The 23,215-nt window shown below is 38.6% G+C and overlaps 1 protein-coding gene across 1 annotated transcript; it reads right to left on the bottom strand.

Moving 5' to 3' along the window:
• Positions 1-1,586: 1,586 nt before the first annotated feature.
• TYRP1 (tyrosinase related protein 1) lies at positions 1,587-12,257 on the bottom strand. Its single transcript, XM_065740594.1, has 8 exons — positions 12,091-12,257; positions 11,163-11,636; positions 8,438-8,760; positions 6,639-6,843; positions 5,087-5,254; positions 3,308-3,487; positions 2,385-2,531; positions 1,587-1,891 (listed from the first exon to the last, which is right to left on the bottom strand). Exons 2-8 carry the CDS (start codon positions 11,542-11,544, stop codon positions 1,686-1,688), a joined length of 1,611 nt encoding a protein of 536 aa, XP_065596666.1. The 5' UTR covers positions 11,545-11,636; positions 12,091-12,257; the 3' UTR covers positions 1,587-1,685.
• Between the last annotated feature and the right edge of the window lie 10,958 nt (positions 12,258-23,215).

Raw genomic sequence — 23,215 nt, 5'->3', positions numbered from 1 at the left:
CAAGTGTGATGAGAGAGTGGAGGTGAAGTGTGAACTCCAAGTTCCTTAAGCACTTCCTCAGGATGTAAAGGCAGGCCTGTCATGGTTTTATGATTTTTCTTATATTACTGATATTCTACATCATAACATCATGTAGTGTATTGGGAGTTAAAGGGTTAATGCTCTAGCTGTGTGGATCATCAATAGTCACTGATATGCCTGTCTCAGAAGAGAGGAAGGACCAGAGGACTGTGGAATACTTTGTATTTTTACATGTTTCCGCCCAGAGCGAAAGATAAAAACTGTCTGCGGTCACGGGACTGTCTCTCTTCCCTTCGGGATGGACTCAGCAGTGGGTGTTTGTTGCAGCCGTCCGCCTTCAGCATTAGCGTAAGGCCTTCGATTTATTGAACAATCTCTCTTGCTCATTTTATTTTTCATTAGCCTCAATTCCAATTATAATGTATTATCTTGTGTTATTTTGCTTTCTGATATCTTATTTAGTAAATTAGCTTTTCTCCTCAGATCGTTGCCGCTGTTTTGTTCCTAGACCCATCTCCCTTCTCCTTTTTCCCCTTCCCCCTTCCTCTTCCCCAGGGTGAGGGCCTGTGGGTCCTCTGCCTCAATCGTCACAGTACCGGGTCAAACTGGCCCGCAAACCGTTGACAAGGCCTCAGATTGTTACTCTCCTGCTGGCTCATGAATACAGAGATTTTGGCAAAATATGTTCAATAACAGTTGAATATGACAGTTTTTCCAATTTAATTTTCAGCCTTATACCAAGGGACTTCTGTTAAAATACAAGTTGTTTAACTTTAAATTCTCTTGAGAGGAAGGAACTGAATTAATTTCTCTCATTGCTGAGGAGAACGTAATCTGTCAAGGAGATAATAGGAGAGACAAAGTGACTAATGGAGTGAATAAAAATAACAATAATTATTAATAATATAATAGATATAGAATATTATAATATATACAATATAGATTATTATATTATATATATAATTATATATATAATTATAATAGAAAAAAAGCTGCTAACAGCTGTCCTTTCAAAGGGATTAATTTTTCAAGCAATTATGTATGAATGCAGGGCTGAAGTGTCCAAGTGTTGGAGTGGCTTCTTGGTGGTGATCTTTTTCTACAAAGACGCCCAAAAGCACTGGATATTCAAAAGGGAATGATGGATTTCAGGCATAACATTCCTCTCAGTGTCCCCTTGTAGCTCTATGCCGAGTGTATTGTACGCACGTTTCTGCTCATCTAGATGAGAAGTCTGACTTACATTTTAGATTGTGCTTTTGAATCAAGTTGCCTTTGCTACTCAGCTCTGCAATTGCTCAGTCCCATTCTAGACTTTGCCTTATACTTTCACAAAAATACCCTGCAAACCTTGGTATAAAGGCTAAATTAAGTCAAATGACATGTCATGATGTTATTAAATTTTACCAGATCTTTTCAGAAATATGTGTGAGAAAGCCTGTTGGTGAGCCCTGGAGAATGAGTGAAATGAATGAACATAGAATTAGCATTTCAAAAGATCATTTATTGATGCCCGAGTGTGATGAGGGTAGAGTTGAAGCTTGAAACAAATATATCAAGACAGCTGATAGTTAATGCTCTTTATTTTAAAGCAGTTGGATGTCAAACATTTAAAAGTACAACAAAATAATCAGTTTTAGTCACAAGTAAAAAGTGCCATTGCTTCATACGACAGACTGGCTTGGTGTTGCTATGCCATCATAGTCATCTGAGTAGTGTTGATACTGATCAGTGAGAAGAGGCTGGTGCAATTCATCTCTATTTTTCTTGACACGTACAATGCATGCAGCAGCAGCAAAGATAATTGCAACAAGAACGAGTGCGGTCACTATTGCAATAGTTATCATTTCTGTTATACGGAGAGCACGACCTAGAGGAAGGAAAGCATAAGATAAAGTAATTAAAAGTAAATGCCATTAAAAGGATGGGTCAAATCACAATAAGTGTCATGATTTATTGAGTTCTGAATTAGAACTAACTGAAATTTTGGTTGAATTTTTGTTCCAAAATGTGAGAAATGGGCCTGGACCTCTCTTCTGCTATCTGGTTTGCATTCTTTCAAGTAACTTAAGGAAGACACATGAAATAGAAATAAGGACATGGTGCAAATGTTAGATCTAAATAAGAACTTCCTCAGAAACTCTGGTGGGTAGTGGGAGATGTTTGTAATGATTAGCTAACAATTTGTACTAAATCTCAAACATAACTGGTTTGTTAGACCAGATGAACAAATAGAAATAGACCTTTACAAAGCCATCAAATATTGTTTGTGTAATCTGAACAAACTTTATTGTATGGTATATAAACTTTAAGAAAGACTTGATGAAAAACAAATGAGTTAACACCTAGGTTAAACAGTTTACCTGGCCACTCAATGTCATAGCTGTATCCCAGGTTTTCTGGTGCAGTAACAAACATCTCATTATTGGTAACTGGAGGCCAAAAAGGCACCATGTTGTACTCCCGGTTATGTCCAATAGGGGCATTCTCCAGGGGATATGTTGAGATATCTAAATAAGAAATTTAAATCACACTTCTGTAAATAAAATCAAAATCATTATATCGTTTGCAGCATTTTATTTTATTTTATTTATTTTATTATTTTTTATTTTTGAAATAGTAACTCAGGGCTTTTGAGAATCTTCTTTCTTCTCTTCTCTTCCCATCCTTCTCCTTCACCTCCTTCACCCCCCCCCTATTTCTTTCACTATTCTTTCATTTCTTTCACTATTTCTTTCATTTCCTTTCTTTCTGCGTTTCAGAATAAGAAGAAAGGTCAGCAACAGTTACAACAGTTATTATTTAGATATGAAATGTCTAGAGAGGAGTAGCTATAGATGTGAATATGGTACTGTAATTCTAGTAATGAATGAAAAATGTGGTCAGAATCAATGATGAGGATGTGCAAGAGAACTGATTTTGTCTGTTAGGAGGAAATGCAAATTTTTACCCCAAACTTTAAGGGCTAACACTGAAACTCTACAGTGTTTTGAACTTAGATGGTTACACTGTCAGAGATAATTCTTTTGCACACTTTGTCGAATTATGCCTGGTATCTGTGTTCAAGTCTCTTCACACATAGTGATTTGAAAATTTATATCAGAGGGGTGAGGAAGCAAGCTCACTTGCTATTACTCTGCCTTCATTAACTTTACTAACTGCTAGAATTCAAGTCCTCTCTCCTGAGCTTAGAGGTATCTTTCTGTTCCACAAAAAACTGCTGACATCTTGCAACTACAAAGACTGACAACCTCCCCTCCCTTCTACATCCATGAACACATCTTACCAGCAGAATACCTTCTCAGCCACTCATCAAAAACAGCATCTGTAAAGGTGTGCAGGAGGACAAAAATGGGATCATTTGGTGATAAATGAGTTTGACCTCCTGTTCCATTCAAAAATAGATGGGCCAGGTTGTGAAGGCTTCGAACTGCTGGGTCATATTTCCCTGAAGGATCACTGTACCCTGAATATTCAAACAAAGAACAACACAAAATATCCCAGTAAACATTCTGTTTGGAAGCTGCAGTCCCAACTGGATATTATTTTTTCTCTGAAATGATTTCATGTTGTTGTGCTGCCTTGTTTGACATAAATGAGTAGCTTATCCTCCATCTCCTGGCATTTGAGAAATGTCCCTAGGATGCATAATTCCCAAGCATAATTCCCATGTGCAACTTTCAGACTGAAATATGCTTTAAGAAAGAATGCTGAGAATGTGGAGTGCAAGGCTGCAGGGATCTAAAGTAAAAACAGCCAAAATAAAGCACATAATAACAGGAAGATGAAGTTTTATATTTTGAACCCAAACATCTCACAGTGTAACTGACATAGCTTTTGATTGTGGGATTATGTTTCAAGATTCTACCTTCTACTCTAATTTGCCAGCTGTTACATTTTTACCCATTATTTCCTTGTATTCTTCTAGAACATTCTAGAGAGCTTCGCACACTTTTTCTTTTTTTTTTTTCAAAGAAGTCCCCCTACAAAACACTGTCAGTATCCACCACCTGGTAATTCCAGTGCCATAGGTCAAGATCTGAAGCATTCTGAAAAACTCCTGTAGTCAAGCAGGTCAATTTCCACAGACAGATCTGTACAATAAAATGGGCTGATGCCATTTTTAGAAACTGAGCACACACTTTTCAGATAAGCATTCTAAATGTCAATATATACTTAAAAGATTGGTTATGGATATTTGGTTCTGTTCTCCAAAAGCAAGAAAATGGGGGAGATCCTCCTCTGTCATATGAATGATGCTTCTTCAAGAGAGCCAGAATATTTGGATGAGGTTAGACAGTGATCAAAACTGTCATTTCATAAACTCTTCTCATAAATTTCAAAATTCTTTGTAAAAGTCTTTCCATTTAAAAAGTCTGGATTATCAAAGTGCAGAAGCAAGCACCAGGGTGCTGGGTGAATAATGTGGCTCAAATCTTTAAGCTGGTTTCTATGCTGGGATATGAATGTCCGTATCCCAGTGACTGAAAATTTTGTTTTAAAAGTGTAGAATTTGAGGAAGGACAGAGCTGTATGGCTGAGAAAGAAGGCCTGACCTGTCTACCAGTATGTCTAGCAGCTAATCAAGGAGACCTCAACTACTGCTACTTCAATGCAACTCCAAGGCTTTTTCTTTCTTTTGTTTGCTATAATTAACATACAAGAATAGATTCTGTGAGCACATTTGACTTGCTTAAGAATAATAAGGCCTCTTCATCTTTTTGTGGTTAAAGGCTCTCTGTTCTCCTTTACAGCAAGCTATTTCTAGGAGAATTGTACTCAGGATGGATCTCAGCTAGATTCTACTTAGTACACCAGTGACACATTTTTAAAGATTTTATACAAATGAAGAACTGACCTACACTATCAATTTACTTAGAATAATTATCCAGTAATTAATCCAGGGTTATTTACTTTAATACTTCTTAGAACAGTGTATTCTAAGAACAGTGTATTCGTAAGTATCCTTTAAGCTGTCTTCAAGTTCACTTTCAACAGGAAAAATGTTGTCTGCTCCCCAGAAATATTTGGAGTTGTTTCAGGTCCTTTTGTTCGCAGTACTTACCTTCTACTGTGTTACGGAAACTGTCTGTTGAATTGGAATAAAAAGGAGGGGTATCAAATATACCAACTTCCAAACACAGAGCAACATCCTCAGGCTCTGGGAGACGTTGTACCATAGGCCGTGCAACATTTCCAGCAGGATTTCTGCGGATGGGACCACCCTCAGTGCCTGGCAGTGGAGAGAAGTAAAAAACCAAAAATTATGAAGAGAACTTGAGGAAAGAATGCATCCTTCTAACGACTGAATTGTGGAGGGGGAAAAAAAAATAAGATCATACAAATGACTTTTAAACTAAACCAGAAAGTCAGATTCTTCTCTCAGGAAAATAACGTGAATCCTCATAAGCTTCTGTGTGGTAATCTGTGCGCTAGTACACGGCACAAGTAATTTCAGAAAGCATCTAGACCCTCTTACTGAAATTTGTGGTTTTATAAGTGTTTTCAGAAAATTTCCTATAGTTTTTCCACGTGATCTCCTAATAAGAACTAGAACAATATTTTGAGGACATTCCGATAGTGTAGCTGGGGAAAGAATTATAGATAGAGAGGGAGGCATTTAATTTAGTATTACTAATTAATAAATTGTAGTAATGATATATTATATAATACTCAATTTCCATGCAGAAATTTATTTTTTAGCTCTTGTAGTTAACTGTAATAAGATTCTGTAATCTTCATAGTCAAAACACACTCAACATAGCTAATGTATGTATTTACATATTTTTTCTGCTTAGAAACAGTAAATTGTGAGGGTTGTAAGAGGAAAAGTAAGAAAAAAGGATAAGGATAGGTTAAAACTTGACACTGCCATTTTAAATTATACATGGCACAAGGGGTAAGCAGGCACTGCTTAAGGAGGTACACATCTACTACAAGGACAGGCTGAGAGAGCTGGGGCTGTTCATCCTGGAGAAGAGAAAGCTCTGAGGTGACCTGATAGCAGCTCTTCAGTACCTGAATGGGAACTACAAGAAAGAGAGGGGACAGACTCATTGGATGGGTTCGTTGTGACAGAACAAGGGAAAAAGGTTTCAAACTAAAATGGGAGAGATTTAGACTGGATCTAAGGAAAAAGTTTCTTTTGATAATGAGAAATTTTGATAGTTTTATAATTTTGATAGTAGAGAAGCACTGAAAAATGTTTGCCCAGAGAGCTGGTGGATTCTCTGCTCCTGGAGACATTCAAAGTCAGTCTGTACAGGGCTCTGAGAAAGCTGATCTAGATGTAGATGTCCCCACTAATTGCAGGGAATTTGGACAAGATGACCTTTAATGGACCCTTCAAAATCAAATGATTCTATGATTATGTAATTTCTTAAGAAGTGGAATCAAAACATTTGACTCTGAGTTACAAGCTATTTAATACTTCAGTGAAAGACGGGTGATAACTCTTTGTTCTATCAGCAGACTGATGTGTGAATCTTGAGTCAAAAGTATCCAAAAGACACTTCAAGCCTTTTTTTTTTTTTTCTTTTATCTGGATAGATCCATTGCCATGTAAAATATTATTAGAGGAATGTTTTCTCCAAACGTCCTTCACTAGTCATACTTACTGTTACAAATGGTTCCCAAGCTATCATAGTCTTCTATACTTTCACACAGCACACGCCACTGTGAGAAGATTGAATTCTGGCTGATCAGAGAGACATCAAAATTGCTTCTAGCTCCCATCAAGTCATCTGAGCAGATATCACATGTGTTTTGTCCTGTTGCAAAGTTCCAGTATGGAAGGCTGAAAGTGGGGTCCTGTAGCATATTCTAAAACACATAAGTGTGGTACTAATAAATCTCTATTTACATGGGTTGATAATGATAGGACAAAGAGGAATGGTTTTAAACTAAGATGAGAGATTTAGGTTAGATGTTAGTTGGAAGTTTTTCACTCAAAGGGTGCTGACACACTGGAACAGGTTATCCACAGAGGTTGCGGATGCCCTATCCCTGGAGGCATTCAAGGCAAGGCTGGATGTGGTTCTGAGCACCCTGGTCTAGTGGTTGGCATGGGGGGTGAAAACTAGATGACATTTGAGGTCCTTTTCAACCCAGGCCATTGTATGATTCTAGGATTCTATGATGAATCTGCCACAGGCATCTATGATATATACTGCTAGAGGTATTTTATAAATTTGTTAAATATATCTTAAAAAGAACCAGAGTCCTGCTTTGTGGAAAGAAGAAAAGTTATAGATAAGATTTCAGTAGTTTTTCACTTAGATTTCTTCGCCTGTTCACCAAAACAAATTCTTAAGACTGTTGAACTGAATCTCAAATGCTCCCCTAATAAGATCCCCTCTTCCAGGAAATCATATTGTTAGCAGTAAGAAACATCATTTAATACTCATACCCCAGTTTTTCCAAATATTTTAAAGGCCTGACAACAGCAGTTATATTTGCAGCACACTGAAAAAGTAAGCCAGTTGTGGAAAAACTGAGGAGGTGTTGGAAGGAAAAGGAATACTGATCATTTAAACTGTTATTGTTTGGTTCTAGGATGGCATGGAATTTAACAATTCTGGAGCTTTCCCTCATTTCCAGTATGTATTCACCAGCATGTGTTGACCAGCCAATTCAGTTTAACTAATGATCTAGTTTACAAACATATGCAATAATTGTCATCAAGATTTGGAACTCCTCTGGGCTTCTACATAATGAAATGCCAGTGATATCATATATGAATTTTAGTTTTGAAGGGAATTTGACCCACCAGAACCTGAAAGTGTTAGCTCTTAAGCTAGTGGAAATATGTGAAGTAATTATATGGGCCATTTAACCAGGACCTTGAAAACTCATTTTCTCTTCTTTAAAAAGAGTGATAATCAGTATAATATTATTTTTATAAAAAATTCTGTGCAAAGAGAAACAAGAGAACCACTTACTTATGAAAGGAAACATTAATTGCTTTAACCAGTTGCACTAATTAAAGAAATAATATGGGATTCAGAATCTCTGCAATACTTTTCTTCAGAATTTCTGCTGTTTTGATTAGTTTAGTTAGTCAAGAATTGTGACCCTGGTACAAAACTAGCAATTAATTTTTTAGTCCAATAAAATCGTTTCTATGGGCTGGTCCAGAATATGTCTACATTTTCATACTGAGTTTTAAATTACTTGTGTTTTTCCTTTACTTCAATTGAAATTTTATTACTATTAGCATTCTTATGTCTGCCTAAAACTTAAATGCATTCTAGTAAGTTTGTTATAACTTTTTTGATACTGAAATTGGAACAAAATGATTTCAAAATATAAAAAAGCTGCTATAATTTTTGTCTATTATGGAATAATATGAGAATACAAAATTCTTCCATACAAAGCACAGTATGAACACACAACTCAGCATTAATGCTAACCTTACCTGCATGTCTCTTTCGAGTTGCAGTAGATGATACCTGTGCCATGTGACGAAAGCTGGTCCCTCATGAGAGAAATCAACTCTTTCAAAGCTCTGCTGTCCTGCACCAAGGAAAGTCTTCCTGACAGAATAATAGTGAGACCACACAAAGTAGTTATAAATGGAAATGTTCTCAAACTGTGGTGTGTTGCCATCTGGTCCAAATATTTCTTCACGTCTCCTTGTGGCAATGACAATATCAGGGTGGATTGTCACCTTGGCTTGGTGAAGAGCATTCACAAAACGCCTCCTCTCTTCTGTACTAAGATCCAAAAGATTCCTTCTGACTGAAAGGATAGAGAAAAAAAAATTAACACAGACCTGGAAACTGAAGGATGATGCCACAAGACTGATTTGTTTTGTTCCTAATAAATCTGAGTAAGTTCCTTTTTCTTCAAGCATTCCTCCAGATTTTGCTGGGGCAGATCAGTGTATAAATTGAAAATGCTATTATCAGAATGGTTAATTTGAATGAAAACAAAGCCAGAAACCTTATTCTTCCCTTTTGTATGTTATTATCTGCTATTGTTAAAAGTAGCTATGTGTTAGTGGTTATATCCCCAAACTATGATGGCTGTTCTGAAAGTAATACTTCCTACTTCTATTGCTCTGTTCAATAGAGTTATTGTGCTCCTTGTGTCTGTTGTAGTTCCCATGGAAATACGTAGGACGCATTATCTGTGGAGTGACCTACATATTTTAAATTATTTTCATACACATATATACTGAGAAAATTACAAAAGAGAGAAGCAGCTGACTTTTTGAAATGTCAGAGTATCAGAAAGGGAACAGTCACTTCAATAGCAGTCTCACAGGGCTGAGAAGATTTCATGCTATGTTTAGACCGAAACTGAGATAAAAAACCACAAAGCTGTTCTTCACAGTGCACTCATATTCATTATTAAATTTACTGTGCAATCTGTATTAGCCAAATGAGTTTATATTGATAAAAGAAACAGTATGCCTCCAGCATGAATAAAAAAAAAAAAAAAAGTGAATTAATGAAGTTTATTCAGTGAAGGGTACTTTAGCCTCACTGAAATTTATAGAAATGTTCTGAAGTGAGAATTTCATCCAGTGACTCTGAATCCTGAAGAACATGCTTTTCTGCTTGCAGACTGTAATTGATATTTTTTTGATGCTGACTTCAAGTAGTAAACTAAAAATTACAATCCAAATTTAATTTATGCACGTATCTTAACATAATAGTTTTTCCAAAATACATGTATGATCCTTCACAATAAAAGTTTTGGACTACTGTTAAATTTAGGCATGAATTTACAAGATATGAAGGTACTAAAAATCAATTTACAGCTATTTTATACGGACATGTCAAAATAATCCAGTAATTATTTCTAATGTCTAAGCAACAGAGGCCAGCTGTATGGATGGGCAGATGATGTGAAAGAAGATTGAAACATAAAGCATAATAAGAACTTAAGTTCTCATATTTAAATTAGCATTGTTATGCATGATAAATGTGATTTGCTTAATATTTTAGAGAAAAATAAAGTAAAAAATGCACTTACATCATTCACAGTTACTTTTAGTTTACTAGATTTACTATTCAGATTTACTATTCTGAGTTTCTGTGTGCTTTTTTTATTTGTTTTGTTACTTTTCAGAGTTGTCATCACTGTTAATGGGAATGGGCTAAGAGAATCAAAGAGTTCTACTTGACTGAGCCACTTGAATCCATGAGTCATGCTTTCTGCTGTGTCGTTTGCTTTTTGAAGCTCAAAGGACGAATAAAATCTTAAGGCCTTTCCCAGAGCCCTCTATCAGATGTTTTAAAGAAACATGATTATTAATATTTGAATTGGCAAACTTTGCTAATTGTTGTGGGAACATGCTCACATTAATGGAGTATTTCCTATATTGTGAAAATAATAGCAGTGCTGAATTTTGGTTCTGCAAGATGCATTGCACATTTATGTCAGAGACCTGTTGTTTCTTGTCAATCTTGTCAATGTCACCATCCATTTGAGGGATTATGAATTTTACAGGTTTTCAATATCATCTTTAAACTTCAACTGATAAGCAATAAAATATTGTTCATTCATATAGATTTGAGTTATGAACAAAGATCTGATATCATGTGTTTTTGTGTTTTTTTTTTTTTTTAATAATCTGCCAACAATATTCAGTATTTTTCTGATCTGTTTCATCTGAATAGCTTATAGCCTTTTGTTAAAGCTTTTAAAGATGTTAGTAGCAATTAGGTAAGTAAAAATTTTCAATGTGAGGTGCATAGACTGGAAATGTATTAAGAGACTACAAATCTGAAGAGCTGTTATCAAGCTTAAAGTATTTATAACATATTGATCATGGTATATAGATATGTATTCTTCAATATACTCACAAGCACACACAGATGTCTATACATATTGTTTTACTATTAAATAATTCTGAAGAATACAAGATCTTAAACATGAATCTGTTCTATTTGCTAATGGGCTTGGTCTTGCACTGACTACAGGTTTTGTTTCTTCTTTTAATTGTGTTGTCAGTGCAAGTGCTTTGTATACAAGTCAGACAGCTCTTTAAACAGCTGGCTTAATAACACCTATAGTATATTTCATATAAATATAAGGGGCATTTTATGTTTCAAAGGAAAAAGATAATCTAGGTGCATTTAAAATCAAAATGCCAACAGACAGTTCTCATGTCATATTTCTGATGCTCTTACCTATATTGATTCGCTGGCTACAGGTAGGTCCAGTCCATCCAGGGCGACATGACCCACAGTTGTAACCAGAGAAGTTACCACTGCACCTGCAGGTTTGGTTGAAGAAGCGTATGGGCCATTGCTCGCGGTCATCCCTCCCATCATGGATGTACTGTGGGCCATGGGGTCGTGAGTCTACTGTCACCTGCACACACCGGCCCCTCCCTGTAGACACTCCACACTGGTCGGAACCAGGCCCAAACACAGGGAAATAATCTGGGCAACACATGCCGCTTCTCAGAGACTCGATGGTAGTGCACTGGCGAGGGAACTGAGCTCCAGCTGGTTCGAGCATTAAGTTAAGTAGTGGCAGGGAAAGTAACAGCAGCACGGGGAACTGCATGGCAGCAGATTCAGCAGAGCTGATTCCTGAGAACTCAGGTCTGTACACAGTTTCGTCTCCTCTCCAGTGAGTGACAGGACACCCAGCTCCCTCTACGCCAAGAGAAAGAAAGATAAAGAATCAAAACAAACAATACAAACCTCCAGTTTACTCCTTCTACCTCAGCAAGTGCCTCTGAACCATGTATTTTGACAGCCTACCTAGGAAAGCCAAGAATTTCTACTAACGTTCTACGCTTCTCTAATTATCTGTGTGAAACATAGTAATAATCCACAGAGATATATTTACTCACTGACTTCTAAGCAATTCCTGAATGTTCATTCATGTTGTACATCTGCCAGACAGATTTACATCACTACCACAAAATATTTAAACATCTCTAAGGCACCAGTTTTTTGATATTTCTTTCATAAAGTTCACATTTTTTCCTTCTGCATTTAACTAGAGTATCCTATTTTCTAGCTAGTGTTATCCATCTGTAACTCCTTGTGGTTCTTAAAGGCTGCTTCATTGGAAAATGAAGCTACAATTCTCCATGCATAATACCTCTTCTGTCTTTCTTGCACCTCTTCTCTGCTGGGATCCTGTTGTATCTCTCTGCGTTCTGGGGCTGTCTCGAACTCAAAATAAACACTGCTAAGTTCTTTCCTGTTACAGTCTGCTTGCTAATCCGTATTCTACCAACACAGCATGGCTTGGCCTCACTCCCCTTCTGTTAATCTCCCTTTCTACTTCAGTGCCTTTCCCTGGACTTTAAGTACTTGAACAGCACATGATTTCTTTCATGCTTATCTCCTTGTGATTTTACAAGTTTTAGCAAAGGTCAGAGATAAGTACTTGAATTCAAAACAGAACAACTATGGAGGTTTTTGTTTTTTTTTTAAATTACTTGCGAAGAAAGGTTTATTTGAAAACATACAAAGAACACTGGGAAGTCTGCATATACCAGACTTCTTTGTTTTTTAATACTTCAAATGTTATTTTCAAGAGCAAGATGAAATGAATGACAATGATACATTATTTAGAAAATGAAACACTGCAATATATAACTTAAAGTTTTCTGCTTAACTGTTTATTCTAATAATCAAATAAAATTATATTAGAATTATATTGGAATATTCTGTAATGTTAAATTCTAAGCAGGTGCTGTGTAATGTAGTCAAACAATAATAAAAAGGGAAAAACAATATCTGGACTGAACAAAACACTACTCTAGTATTTGCATGGGCCAAAACTGTTCTCATTCAAGCTGTCACTCTTTTCTGATTTATCAGTAAAAATGATTTTCAGTGAGGCAAGAATTTTTTGTCAATATACATCTTAACTGACATCAAGACAATAAATCTTTTATGGTAAAAATTCCAGCTACAAGATAACAGGCAGTCAGCAGAGAAATGATTATTTACACCTACTTCTGCAGAAATAAAAACATGAGAGTACACCCACCTCTGGTAGGCCACTGAAATAGTTTTTTTTCTGAGCATTCCTTATTCATGCCAGTCAGTGACTCATGACAGCAGTGAGCTTTGCAATTACATTTGGTGTGTAACCACTCTGTAGCTTAATTCAGTGCAGTACCAATGATTTTATGAAGTTTCTCCATATCTCTACATCCTTAATTGACAATCCATTTTCAGGAAGTACTACTTGAAGACCCTTACATAAAAATTAGCTTTTCCATCTTTCATTCCATTTTCTGTTAGAATCTTCTTTTTTTTTTCCTATTTTTTCTTTTTCATAGTTTATTAGTTGTCAAGCCACTCTCAATCACATTTGAAAAGTTATAGCTGTCAGGTAAAGTCCCCAAGGACTTGAAAAAGGGCAACTTTACAACCATTTTACATAAAGAGAGAAAGAAAAATCCAGAGATACAGTCCAGTGAGCATCACATCTGTGCTGGGCTTGTTTAGCTTGAAGATTAGAAGGCTCTGCTGAGACATAATTGCGTCCTTCTAGTGCTTGAGGGAGCTTATAAACAGAAGGGAAATCGATTTTTTGCACAGTCCAACTGTGATAGGACAAGGGGGAGTGGATTTAAACTATAAGAGGGAAACTGAATATTAGGAAGAAATTCTTTACTCAGAGGATGGTGCACAGGAACAGGTCATGCAGAGAAGTTGTGGATGTCCTGTAGACATTCAAGGCCAGATAGGATGGGGCTCTGGGCAGCCTCTTCAGTGATTGGCAAGCCTGTCCATGTCAGCAGGTAGGAACTGGGTGGGCTTTCAAATCCCTTTCAGCTTATGACATTTTATGATTTAATGATTGCTTTGTAGGAATGGGGGAAGATGAAAGACAGTCCAAGCTTGGTGTCATGAGTGAATCCCTTCCCTGCCAGCCTCACTTCCCCAGGTGCCTCTTAGTAATAGATTCAAGGCATTGGACATTGAAGGGCGGGGGAGTGAGGAGGCATGGGAGGGTTTGTGGGTTTGCCTAAGACATTGCCAAGGGTGAGGCGGTTGACTCTGTGTCTCCACACTGTCCATGCCAGGAAAGATAGGAAAGTTGTTGTAGGTGATTTCCTCCTCAAGAGAACAGAGGGCCCCATTCGAAGTCCAGACCCAGCTTGTAGGAAGGTGTGCTGCCTCCCTTGGGCCTGGTTCAAGGACATAACTAGAAAACTCCTAGATGTGGTTCAACTCTCTGATTATTACCCACTACTGATAGTTCAGGCAGGCAGGGATGAAGTAGCTCAGAGAAGCTTATGAACTATTAAAAAGGACTTCAGGGCCTTAGGGAGGTTGGTTTTAGCAGGAGCACAGCCAGTATTTTCTTCAACCCCTTCTGGGGCTGCGAGCAGCACAGAGTAGGCTAGAAAAAGCAAGGAAATGAATAAGTGGCTGAGAGGCCGGTGTCATCACAGGAACTTTGGGTTTTTTGACCACGAGGTGATTTACTCAGCATCCAGTCTAGTGGCTGCAGGTGTCTGTCGCTTAACTCTAAGAGGAAAACAGATCCTAACCCAAGAGATAGCTGGACTCATCAAGAGAGCTTTAAACTAGGTAGGAAGGGGGTAGGGGATGCAATGAGGCTTGCTAGAACAGAGCAAGCAGTCTGGGATTTTATACTAGATTCAGTGAAGAGACTCAAGGGCAGCAGGACAAAGAAAGGCTTGGGGTTGCTGTCACACCAGGAGATCCTTTTCCCTTCCCTTCCCTTCCCTTCCCTTCTTCCCTTCCCTTCTTCCCTTCCCTTCCCTTCCCTTCCCTTCCCTTCCCTTCCCTTCCCTTCCCTTCCCTTCCCTTCCCTTCCCTTCCCTTCCCTTCCCTTCCCTTCCCTTCCCTTCCCTTCCCTTCCCTTCCCTTCCCTTCCCTTCCCTTCCCTTCCCTTCCCTTCCCTTCCCTTCCCTTCCCTTCCCTTCCCTTCCCTTCCCTTCCCTTCCCTTCCCTTCCCTTCCCTTCCCTTCCCTTCCCTTCCCTTCCCTTCCCTTCCCTTCCCTTCCCTTCCCTTCCCTTCCCTTCCCTTCCCTTCCCTTCCCTTCCCTTCCCTTCCCTTCCCTTCCCTTCCCTTCCCTTCCCTTCCCTTCCCTTCCCTTCCCTTCCCTTCCCTTCCCTTCCCTTCCCTTCCCTTCCCTTCCCTTCCCTTCCTTCTTCCTCTCTTCTTTGTTTTGAGTGCCATCCTCTGTATTTTTAAAAAATAAGATAGACCCTAATTTTACATAGAGGGCTTAGAATTGTTTTGGCTTTCATTTGGATTTCTTTTTCCTTTACAATAGAAGTAAGTAATGCTAGCAGCATAATAATTTATATAAAAACTAGAGCTAAATATTTCTTGATAACTGGGGCAATGATTCTGAGTGAGAATTATCCATCTCCTTCCAGAATCTAAGTACCTCAAGCTAAGCATGCACAGAAAATCAAGGTTCATGTATGAATCCTAAGTTTACATGGGATGTTTCTTTGTGAGAAAAAAAGTTAACAGAGCACGCTTGTTATGGTTTGAATAGTTAATCACTTATCCTCTCATTCTCCTGAGGAGAGGGAGGGGAAGGAAGAGGAAAAAGAACATCCAGTTGTGATAGAATAAACTAACTTATTAAAAGGAATGTGAGATAATGCACAATAATTAAGAATAATAAATCAAACAAACCTAATATAAACTGTGTGAGATAATATGCCCACATCTTTTTTGTCAGGTCCTCACAAGATGATTTCCCAGAAAAGATGAAAGAACTTGCCCAGAATCGGAGGATCAGAAAATTACATAGAAAATAGAATTATATAGAAAACTAATATTCCTTAGGGGGCCACAAGGATAATAAGGGGCCTGGAGAAAAGAAAATGGAAGGGGAATCTGATTAGCATTTATAAATATCTAAAGGGAGGTGTGAGCCAAATGAATGAGGCCAGGTTCTTCTTGGTGGTGTGTATCAGTCGGACAAAGAGTAGTGGCCTAAAAGTTGAACACAGAAAGTTCCATACAAACAGGCAGAAGAACTTCTTTATGTTGAAGGTGATGGAGCACTGGAACAGGTTTCCCAGAGAGGTTGTGGAATTTCCTTCTATGGAGGTATTCAAGACCTATCTAGATGCCCACAGTTGTGACCTATTGTAGGGAGTCTGCTTTAGCAGGGGTGTTGACTCGAAGATCATTTGAAGTCCCTTTCAACCCCTGAAATTCTTAGGTTCTGTGATTCTTTAATAAAGAAGTTAGTAACACTATTAACAAAGATATTTCTTTCTGTATAGCTATGCATAAATTAAACAAGATTTATAGATAGTGCAGTTAAGATGTCAGTAGAAGAGTACTGGAAAAAAAGATATTTCTGTCAATCATTTTAGAAGTAAACTTGTATTTTTCATGGAAAGGAATTTTTAGAGATGACAGGTGTGCTAGTGTTAAGATTTGTTGATGGATCATGTAGTATGCTAAGACCTTTATGTCAACTTGAAAATGCCTGTATTTTTTGAGATCTGTCATAACTGGTGATGTTTACAGTAAAAAAACATGTAAAGACATTTTTCTTTCTTTCTTTCTTTCTAAGTGGGGCTTTCACATTCTAAGTTAAACAAACAAGGTCATTTTAACCACTATTCCATCATACATTGCAATAAAAAAAAACAACAAACCAAGCTAGGTCAAACCAAAGCAAGCAACCAACCAACCAAAACCCACAGAAATTTAAAAGCAGATATTATGTGCTTATTAGAATGCAAAAATCAAAAGTAATCGTTTCCAGTAAAGATGGAAGAACCATCCTATGATATGTTTGCGACAAATTTGTGAGCAGCAGCCCATAGTCTGTCAGCTCTGTGGATTATATTCCCTTTCATGACACGATAATAGGATGAGATGAGTTGCACACTGAGATGAGATGAAAAACAGCTTTATCATAGAAACTTGGTCTGCTATCTTTCCTTGGGGTGGTGTGCAGATGATGTCTGATGTCTAGACCTGGACCCAGGGACATGACTTGCTAACTCGGCCTTGGACCTCTCTTGCTGCAATGGACTTACAGCATGACTTGCTGCCACAGTGCCCTGGGTTTGTTGGGATAAGACATTACCCTGCCTGCCTTACTAGCCTTTGCTCCTTCCTGACACCTTTATCTTCCAGGCTCGTGCCCCATTGTAGAGCTGTCTCTGTGTTCTAGGACTGATTTAAACAGTTCGGTAGAGATAGAATTTGGAACTATTTACTTCTGTGCTTTACTGGACATCCCTCAGTAGCCTTGATTGCCTATTTGTGTCATCAAATGTTAGTAACATAGTATAACACTGCACAATTTGGTAAGTGAAAGAAGAGAACAAGAGCTCATGCAGTAAAAATTAGTTAAAGATATGAGTTTAATGGTTTATGCTTTAATAATCCTCAATTGGATATTCTTGTTAGCAGAAAATGTTTCATATTTTAAAACAGATTCTATTAAATGTCCTGATAATTTTACCTATGTTACAGGTAAAATGTCATTTACAAATAGATGACACAGGTAAAGTAACTTGTATTATTAATTTTAATATGATTTCTAATAAAGATGATTCTTTAAAATACTTTATTGTGAAAATATGCAAAAAAAAACCCAAACAAACATGAAAACCTTAAATTTCAATTTCAAGAAAAAAAAAATGAAATTTCAGAAATGAACACATGAATAGATGTTGCAGTTGTAACTATGAGGTTACTGTGGTCTGACCACTTGGGAAGAATATAGGAATATTGTCAGGACCTGCAGAGACGTGATGAGGAAGGTCAAAGCCAGCCTGGAATTGGATTTGGCTAAGGAGGTAAAGGATAATGAGAAAGGTTTGTTACTTACGTAAACAGTAAAAGAAAGACTAGGGAAAATGTGGGTCCCCTACTAAATGAGGGGGGTGTTGTGGTAATGGAGGATGCAGAGAAAGCAGAGATACTGAACACCTTCTTTGCTTCTATCTTCATAGTGGGAACTCCCCCTCAGAACTCCTGGACTGTGGGGAGAAGTAAGAGGTTCTAGGGAATGGAAGGCTCCCCTTTAGTGAGAGAGGGGATGGTCCAAGAGAGTCTATGTCATGGTTTTATGATTTTTGTTAATGGTATTCCATGTCATAACATCATGTAGTGCATTAAGAGTTAAAGAGTTAATGCTCCAGCTCCATGGAACATCGATAGTTCCAGGTATACCTGTCTCAGAAGAGAAGAACTACATTCCCCAGAGGACTGTGCGATGCTTTGCATTGTTACGTGTTTACACTCAGAGGGAAAGATAAAAACTGTCTGCGGTCACGGGACGCTCTCTTTCCCTTTGGGATGGACTCAGCAGTGGGTGCTCGTGGCCGTCCGCCTTCAGCGTTAACGTAAGGCCTTCGGTTTATCGGACACTCTTGCTCATTTTAGTTGATTTATTAGCTTCAATTCGAATTACATTATACTATACTGTGTTATTTTGCTTTCTGATATGCTATTTAGTAAATTAGCTTTCCTTCTCAGATCATTGCTGCTGTTTTGTTTCTAGGCCCATCTCCCTTCTCCCTTCCCTTCCTTTTTCCTGGGGTGTGAGCCCAAGGGTCCCCTGCACAAATTGTCATGGAACCGGGCTGAGCCTGCCTGTAAACCGTTGACAGTCTAGGATATATCAGTGTATGTAAATCCTTGGCCCTGGTGGAATGCATCCACATATGCTGAGGGAATTGGCGGAGGTGATTGCTGAACTGCTCTCTATCACCTTCAAGAGGTCTTGAAGAATGGGAAAGGTACGTGAAGTCTGGAGAATAGCCAATGTCACTCTGGTCTTCAAAAAGGGCAAGAAGGAGGATCCTGATAACTATGGGCCAGTCAGCCTCACCTCCATCCCTGGAAAGCTGTTGGAACAGTCCTGGATGCCATCTCCAGGCAGTTGGAAGAGAAGAGAGTTTTCAGGAGGAGTCAGCATGGGTTCACCAGGGGGAGGTCATGGTCGACCAACCTGGTAGCCTTCTATGATATCATTACTGGCTAGGTAGATGGAGGGAGAGCAGTGGATGTAGTCTAGCTTGATTTCAGGAAGGCATTTGACACTGTTTTCCACAGCATCCTTATAACAAAGCTCAGGAAGTGTGGAATAAATGAGTGGATGCTGAGGTGAGCTGAGAACTGGCTGACTAGCAGAGCTCAGAGGGTTGTAAGTGGTGGCACAGAGCCCACTTGGAGACCTGTACTTAGCAGTGTTCCTCAGGGTTCAGTGCTGGGTCCAGTCCTGTTCAACATCTTCATCAGTGACCTTGATGAGGGGATGGAGTCCACCCTCAGCAAGTTTGCTGATGATACAAAGCCGGGAGGAATGGTTGACACAGCAGAAGGTTGTGCTGCCATTCAGCAGGACCTGAACAGGATGGATTGTTGGGCAGAAAGAGACCAGATGAGGTTTAACAAGAGAAAGTGTAGAGTCTTGCACCTAGGGAGGAATAACTGCATGCACTGGTGCAGGTTGAGGGAAGACCTGCTGGAGAGGAGGTCTGAGGAGAGGGACCTGGGTGTCTTGGTGGATGACAGGCTGGCCATGAGCCAGCAGTGTGCCCTGGTGGCCAAGAAGGCCAATGAGGCCCTGAGGTGCATTAAAAAGAGTGTTGCCATCAGGTCAAGGGAGGTGATCCTCCCCCTCTACTCTGCCCTGATCACCTCACCTGGAGTATTGTGTCTCGTTCTGGGCTCACCAGTACAAAAAAGACAGGGATCTCCTGGAAAGAATCCAGTGGGGGCTATAAAGATAACAAAGTGTGCGGAAAACCTCCCTTATGAGGAAAGGCTGAGAGAACTGGGTCTGTTCAGCCTTAAAAAAAGAAGACTCAGAGGAGATCTGATCCATGTCTACAAATATCTAAGAAGTGGAAGGCAAAAGGACAAGGTTGGACTCTTCTCAGCAGTGTGTGGTGATAGGACAAGGGGAAATGGCCACAAACTGAAGTGTAGGAAGTTCCGCAGAAATATGCGTGGGAACTTCTTCACAGTAAGAGTGACAGAGCACTGGCACAGGCTGCCCAGAGAGGTGATGAAGTCTCCTTCTCTGGAGACATTCAAGAGCCATCTGGACACCTACTAGTGCAACCTGGTCTAGGGAGCCTGCTTTGGTGGGGGAACTGGACTAGATCTCTGGAGATCCATTCCAACCCCTACAAGTCTGTAATTCTGTGATCCTTTATTTTCTATTTCTACAACTCTCCATTTTCCTCTAGAGTTGTTTTTCTCTCTGTTCGCAAGTACTTGTCTATGATCTCTGGGTTTCTTTTTATTTCATCCCCCTTAAGGTGCTAAGAATAATGATTTTCCTCTGTCAAACTGTGGCATGTTTAGGCCTTGGCACTCCTTCTCAATCTTGCCAGGTAATTCCATCCCAAACAGGCTCTGACTCCTCTCTCATCAATGCTAGAGTAATATCAGATGTGGATGCAGTGCTCAGTAGTTTGCATGCTATGCAATGTTTCTGTAGCACAGCCACCTTTGTCAGCCATTAAGAAAGCTCAGTACCAAGCATGATTAAAGTCAGATCTTCAGCTCTATTTCTCTTGCTGTACTCTTCTGTTCAAACTGTCTGTTCTTTATTTTTATCTGTACTTCTTCCAATGTTCTGTTTCATTTTTTCTTGCTTTTCTAGTATTGAAATTGTACTTTTGACACCCATTTATACAGACATTATAGATCAAGATGATTTTTCCAGTCCCTGATGTTTCACAGTTTTTTCTTTCCTACTTTTGAATTTAATGACTTTTTATTTTTTTAATTTGTGTAATTACAGAAGTAGAAGTAGCTGTTTAGATATTAGGTGCCTACGTCCAAGAAAACAGAATTAAGAACAAGAGGATTGCTCAGGTCAGAAAGAACTTGATCTCATTAATCCAATCTCTTGTTCAAAGTAAGGTTGACACAGAATTCAGACCAGATTTCTTGGCTGTGTGCAGCTGGATATTAAAAACCCAAAGCTCAACCTCTCAGTGCTGCAGTTCCATTGCTGGTCTCTCCTTTAATGAGGTGTTGCTGTTTTTCCTTATCCTAGAATCAGAATCTCTCTTGCTTATGATTGTGACTACTAGACCACTATCTCTTGTCTTGCCATCAGTATGACAGTAAAGCCTATAGATATGTCTCTCTGAAAACATTTCATTGTTTTTTGTTGTTTATTTATTTATGCAGGCTGCTGTTTGTTGCCACCAAAGCTGTCCACATCTGAAATAGTCATAATCCTGCAGGGCAAGGTTCTTGATGACTAGTTCTGAATTCAGTGTAATTATATGCCTTACAAATGTTGAGTAGCCCTTGTCTTTTGCCTGGTTATTGTGGCCACAACATACTCATGCTACTCTGGCATCTCCTGATCATTATTGTTGTACAATCACATTGATGGCACCTGCTGAGGTTGCTGTCTATAGAGCTCAGAACCAGCTCCCTGATATCACTATGCATGGCTCAGCCTAGCTCTTGTCCAATTTCCTGTGATCATCTTGGGTTATTCCTCACCACTGTCCAAGTTCTCCTAGACTGCAGTTCAGCTCTCAAGTTTAGCATCTAGTCCTCTTTTGATATTATCTGTAAATCTGTTGTAAATGACTTCTGTCCCCTCCTATGTGTCACTAGTAGAGATATCAAACAATACAGATCCCAGAATAGAACCTGTGGTTCCCTACTTGGTGTTTACCAGAACAGGACCACATTTTCTTTGTTTAGCATTTTTCTTTTAGTATTAACTGAGAGAAAATGCTCTTTTTGTTGCCTTTTATGTCTCTTGTAACATTTCAACTTTTCTGAGTTTTGGTTTTCCCATTCTCATCCAGTGTGGCCTGTAGTGCTTCTATATTTTTCCCTCATTATTCTCCTTGTTTCTGCATACTGTACATGTTCTTTTTCTATTGGCTCGGTTGTGAATTTTCTGTTTTGCTACAGTGTTGTTTTTTTTTTTTTTTCCACGATGCAGGCTAGTTCTTGTAACTGAATGATATTGCCTTCAGTAACTGCCAAATATTTTTTATCCTTCAGTACTCTTTTTTGTGGGATTTACAGAATCACGGAATGGTTATGGTTGAAAGAAGGGGCCTATGAGATTATCTAGTTCAACTCCCACCTCAAGCATGGACTCTCAGAGCAGGTTGTCCAGGACCATGTCCAGGAATCTTTTCGTCTCCAGGAATGGAGACTCTACATCATTTCTAGGCAACCTTTTTCAGTGCTTCATTGCTTATACAGTAAAGAAGTGTATTGTGAGGTTAAGATGGAACCTCTTCTGTTCCAATTCATGCCCATTGCATTTGTACTAGCAATCAGAACCACTAAGAGAGCATGGAAGCTTTTACCATACCAATTCCATAAATAACCCAAAGAATAATTCCTGAAGTCCAAGATCTGTGCTCTGGTATTCTCTTACCTCTCAGGACCTTGAGCTCCATTGTTTCATAGTTGCTATAGCCAATGGTTACCTCATTCACTACAAGTTATTTTTTACTATTGAGTAAAAGATGGGGATCAACAAGGGATATCAACCACATACTCAGAAAAGTCTTGGTCATATCCCTCTAGTATACCAGTTCTAATTACCCAACAATCCACAAATCTCCTGTAAGGTTAGCAGAGAGATGTTCTAACTCTTGCAAGAAGAAATTTCTAAAAACTGCTATGATTCTATATTTCTTTCTACAACTGTAGATATCTTAAGCTTTCAGTCTCTTCTGTGTTGAAAGTCCCCAGACATCTCTTACTCAAGTTAAGCCTTTACAGTAATTGATTTTTACCCACTGCATCCCCTTTCCTTTTTGTTTAGGTTATAGATTTTAGTGTGGAGCATAAATAGAATTCTGCAGAATCTGCTGTAGCTTGTACTCAGATCCTTCCATCTTGCATCAGTTCAGCGTATCTTGTCAGGAGACACTGACAAAATTTCCTCAGTGTATATTCAAAGTAGTCAGAAAGTTTAAAATTGGAAAACACATGTCTGTTTGTTCAGAGTATGAAAACAAAGTATTCATTCCTAAACTGTTCTAGAACACATGAAAAGCCATATGATTGTAATGATTTTGCTTCATGGTATTTCTATTGCTGTTAACAGTACCTTGAAAGTCATTAAATGTCAGTGCCAGGAAATAAATCTTTACTGAATGAACTCCTACATACTATACAGTGGAAGACTTTTCTATTCAGGTAAACATTCTTCCTGCAGTTCTTCAGTTGTAAGCTTATTTGCTTTGTAGTTTGGAATAACAGATTATAACAGTTAACCAGACTTCAGGTGTGG

Source organism: Cyrtonyx montezumae, unplaced genomic scaffold, assembly GCF_038088225.1.
Source record: "Cyrtonyx montezumae isolate F1298 unplaced genomic scaffold, pur_monq_1.0 scaffold_29, whole genome shotgun sequence".
Taxonomy (NCBI): Eukaryota; Metazoa; Chordata; class Aves; order Galliformes; family Odontophoridae; genus Cyrtonyx; species Cyrtonyx montezumae.
Note: the sequence above shows the minus strand (reverse complement) of the source record. Positions and strands in the feature narration are given on the sequence as shown.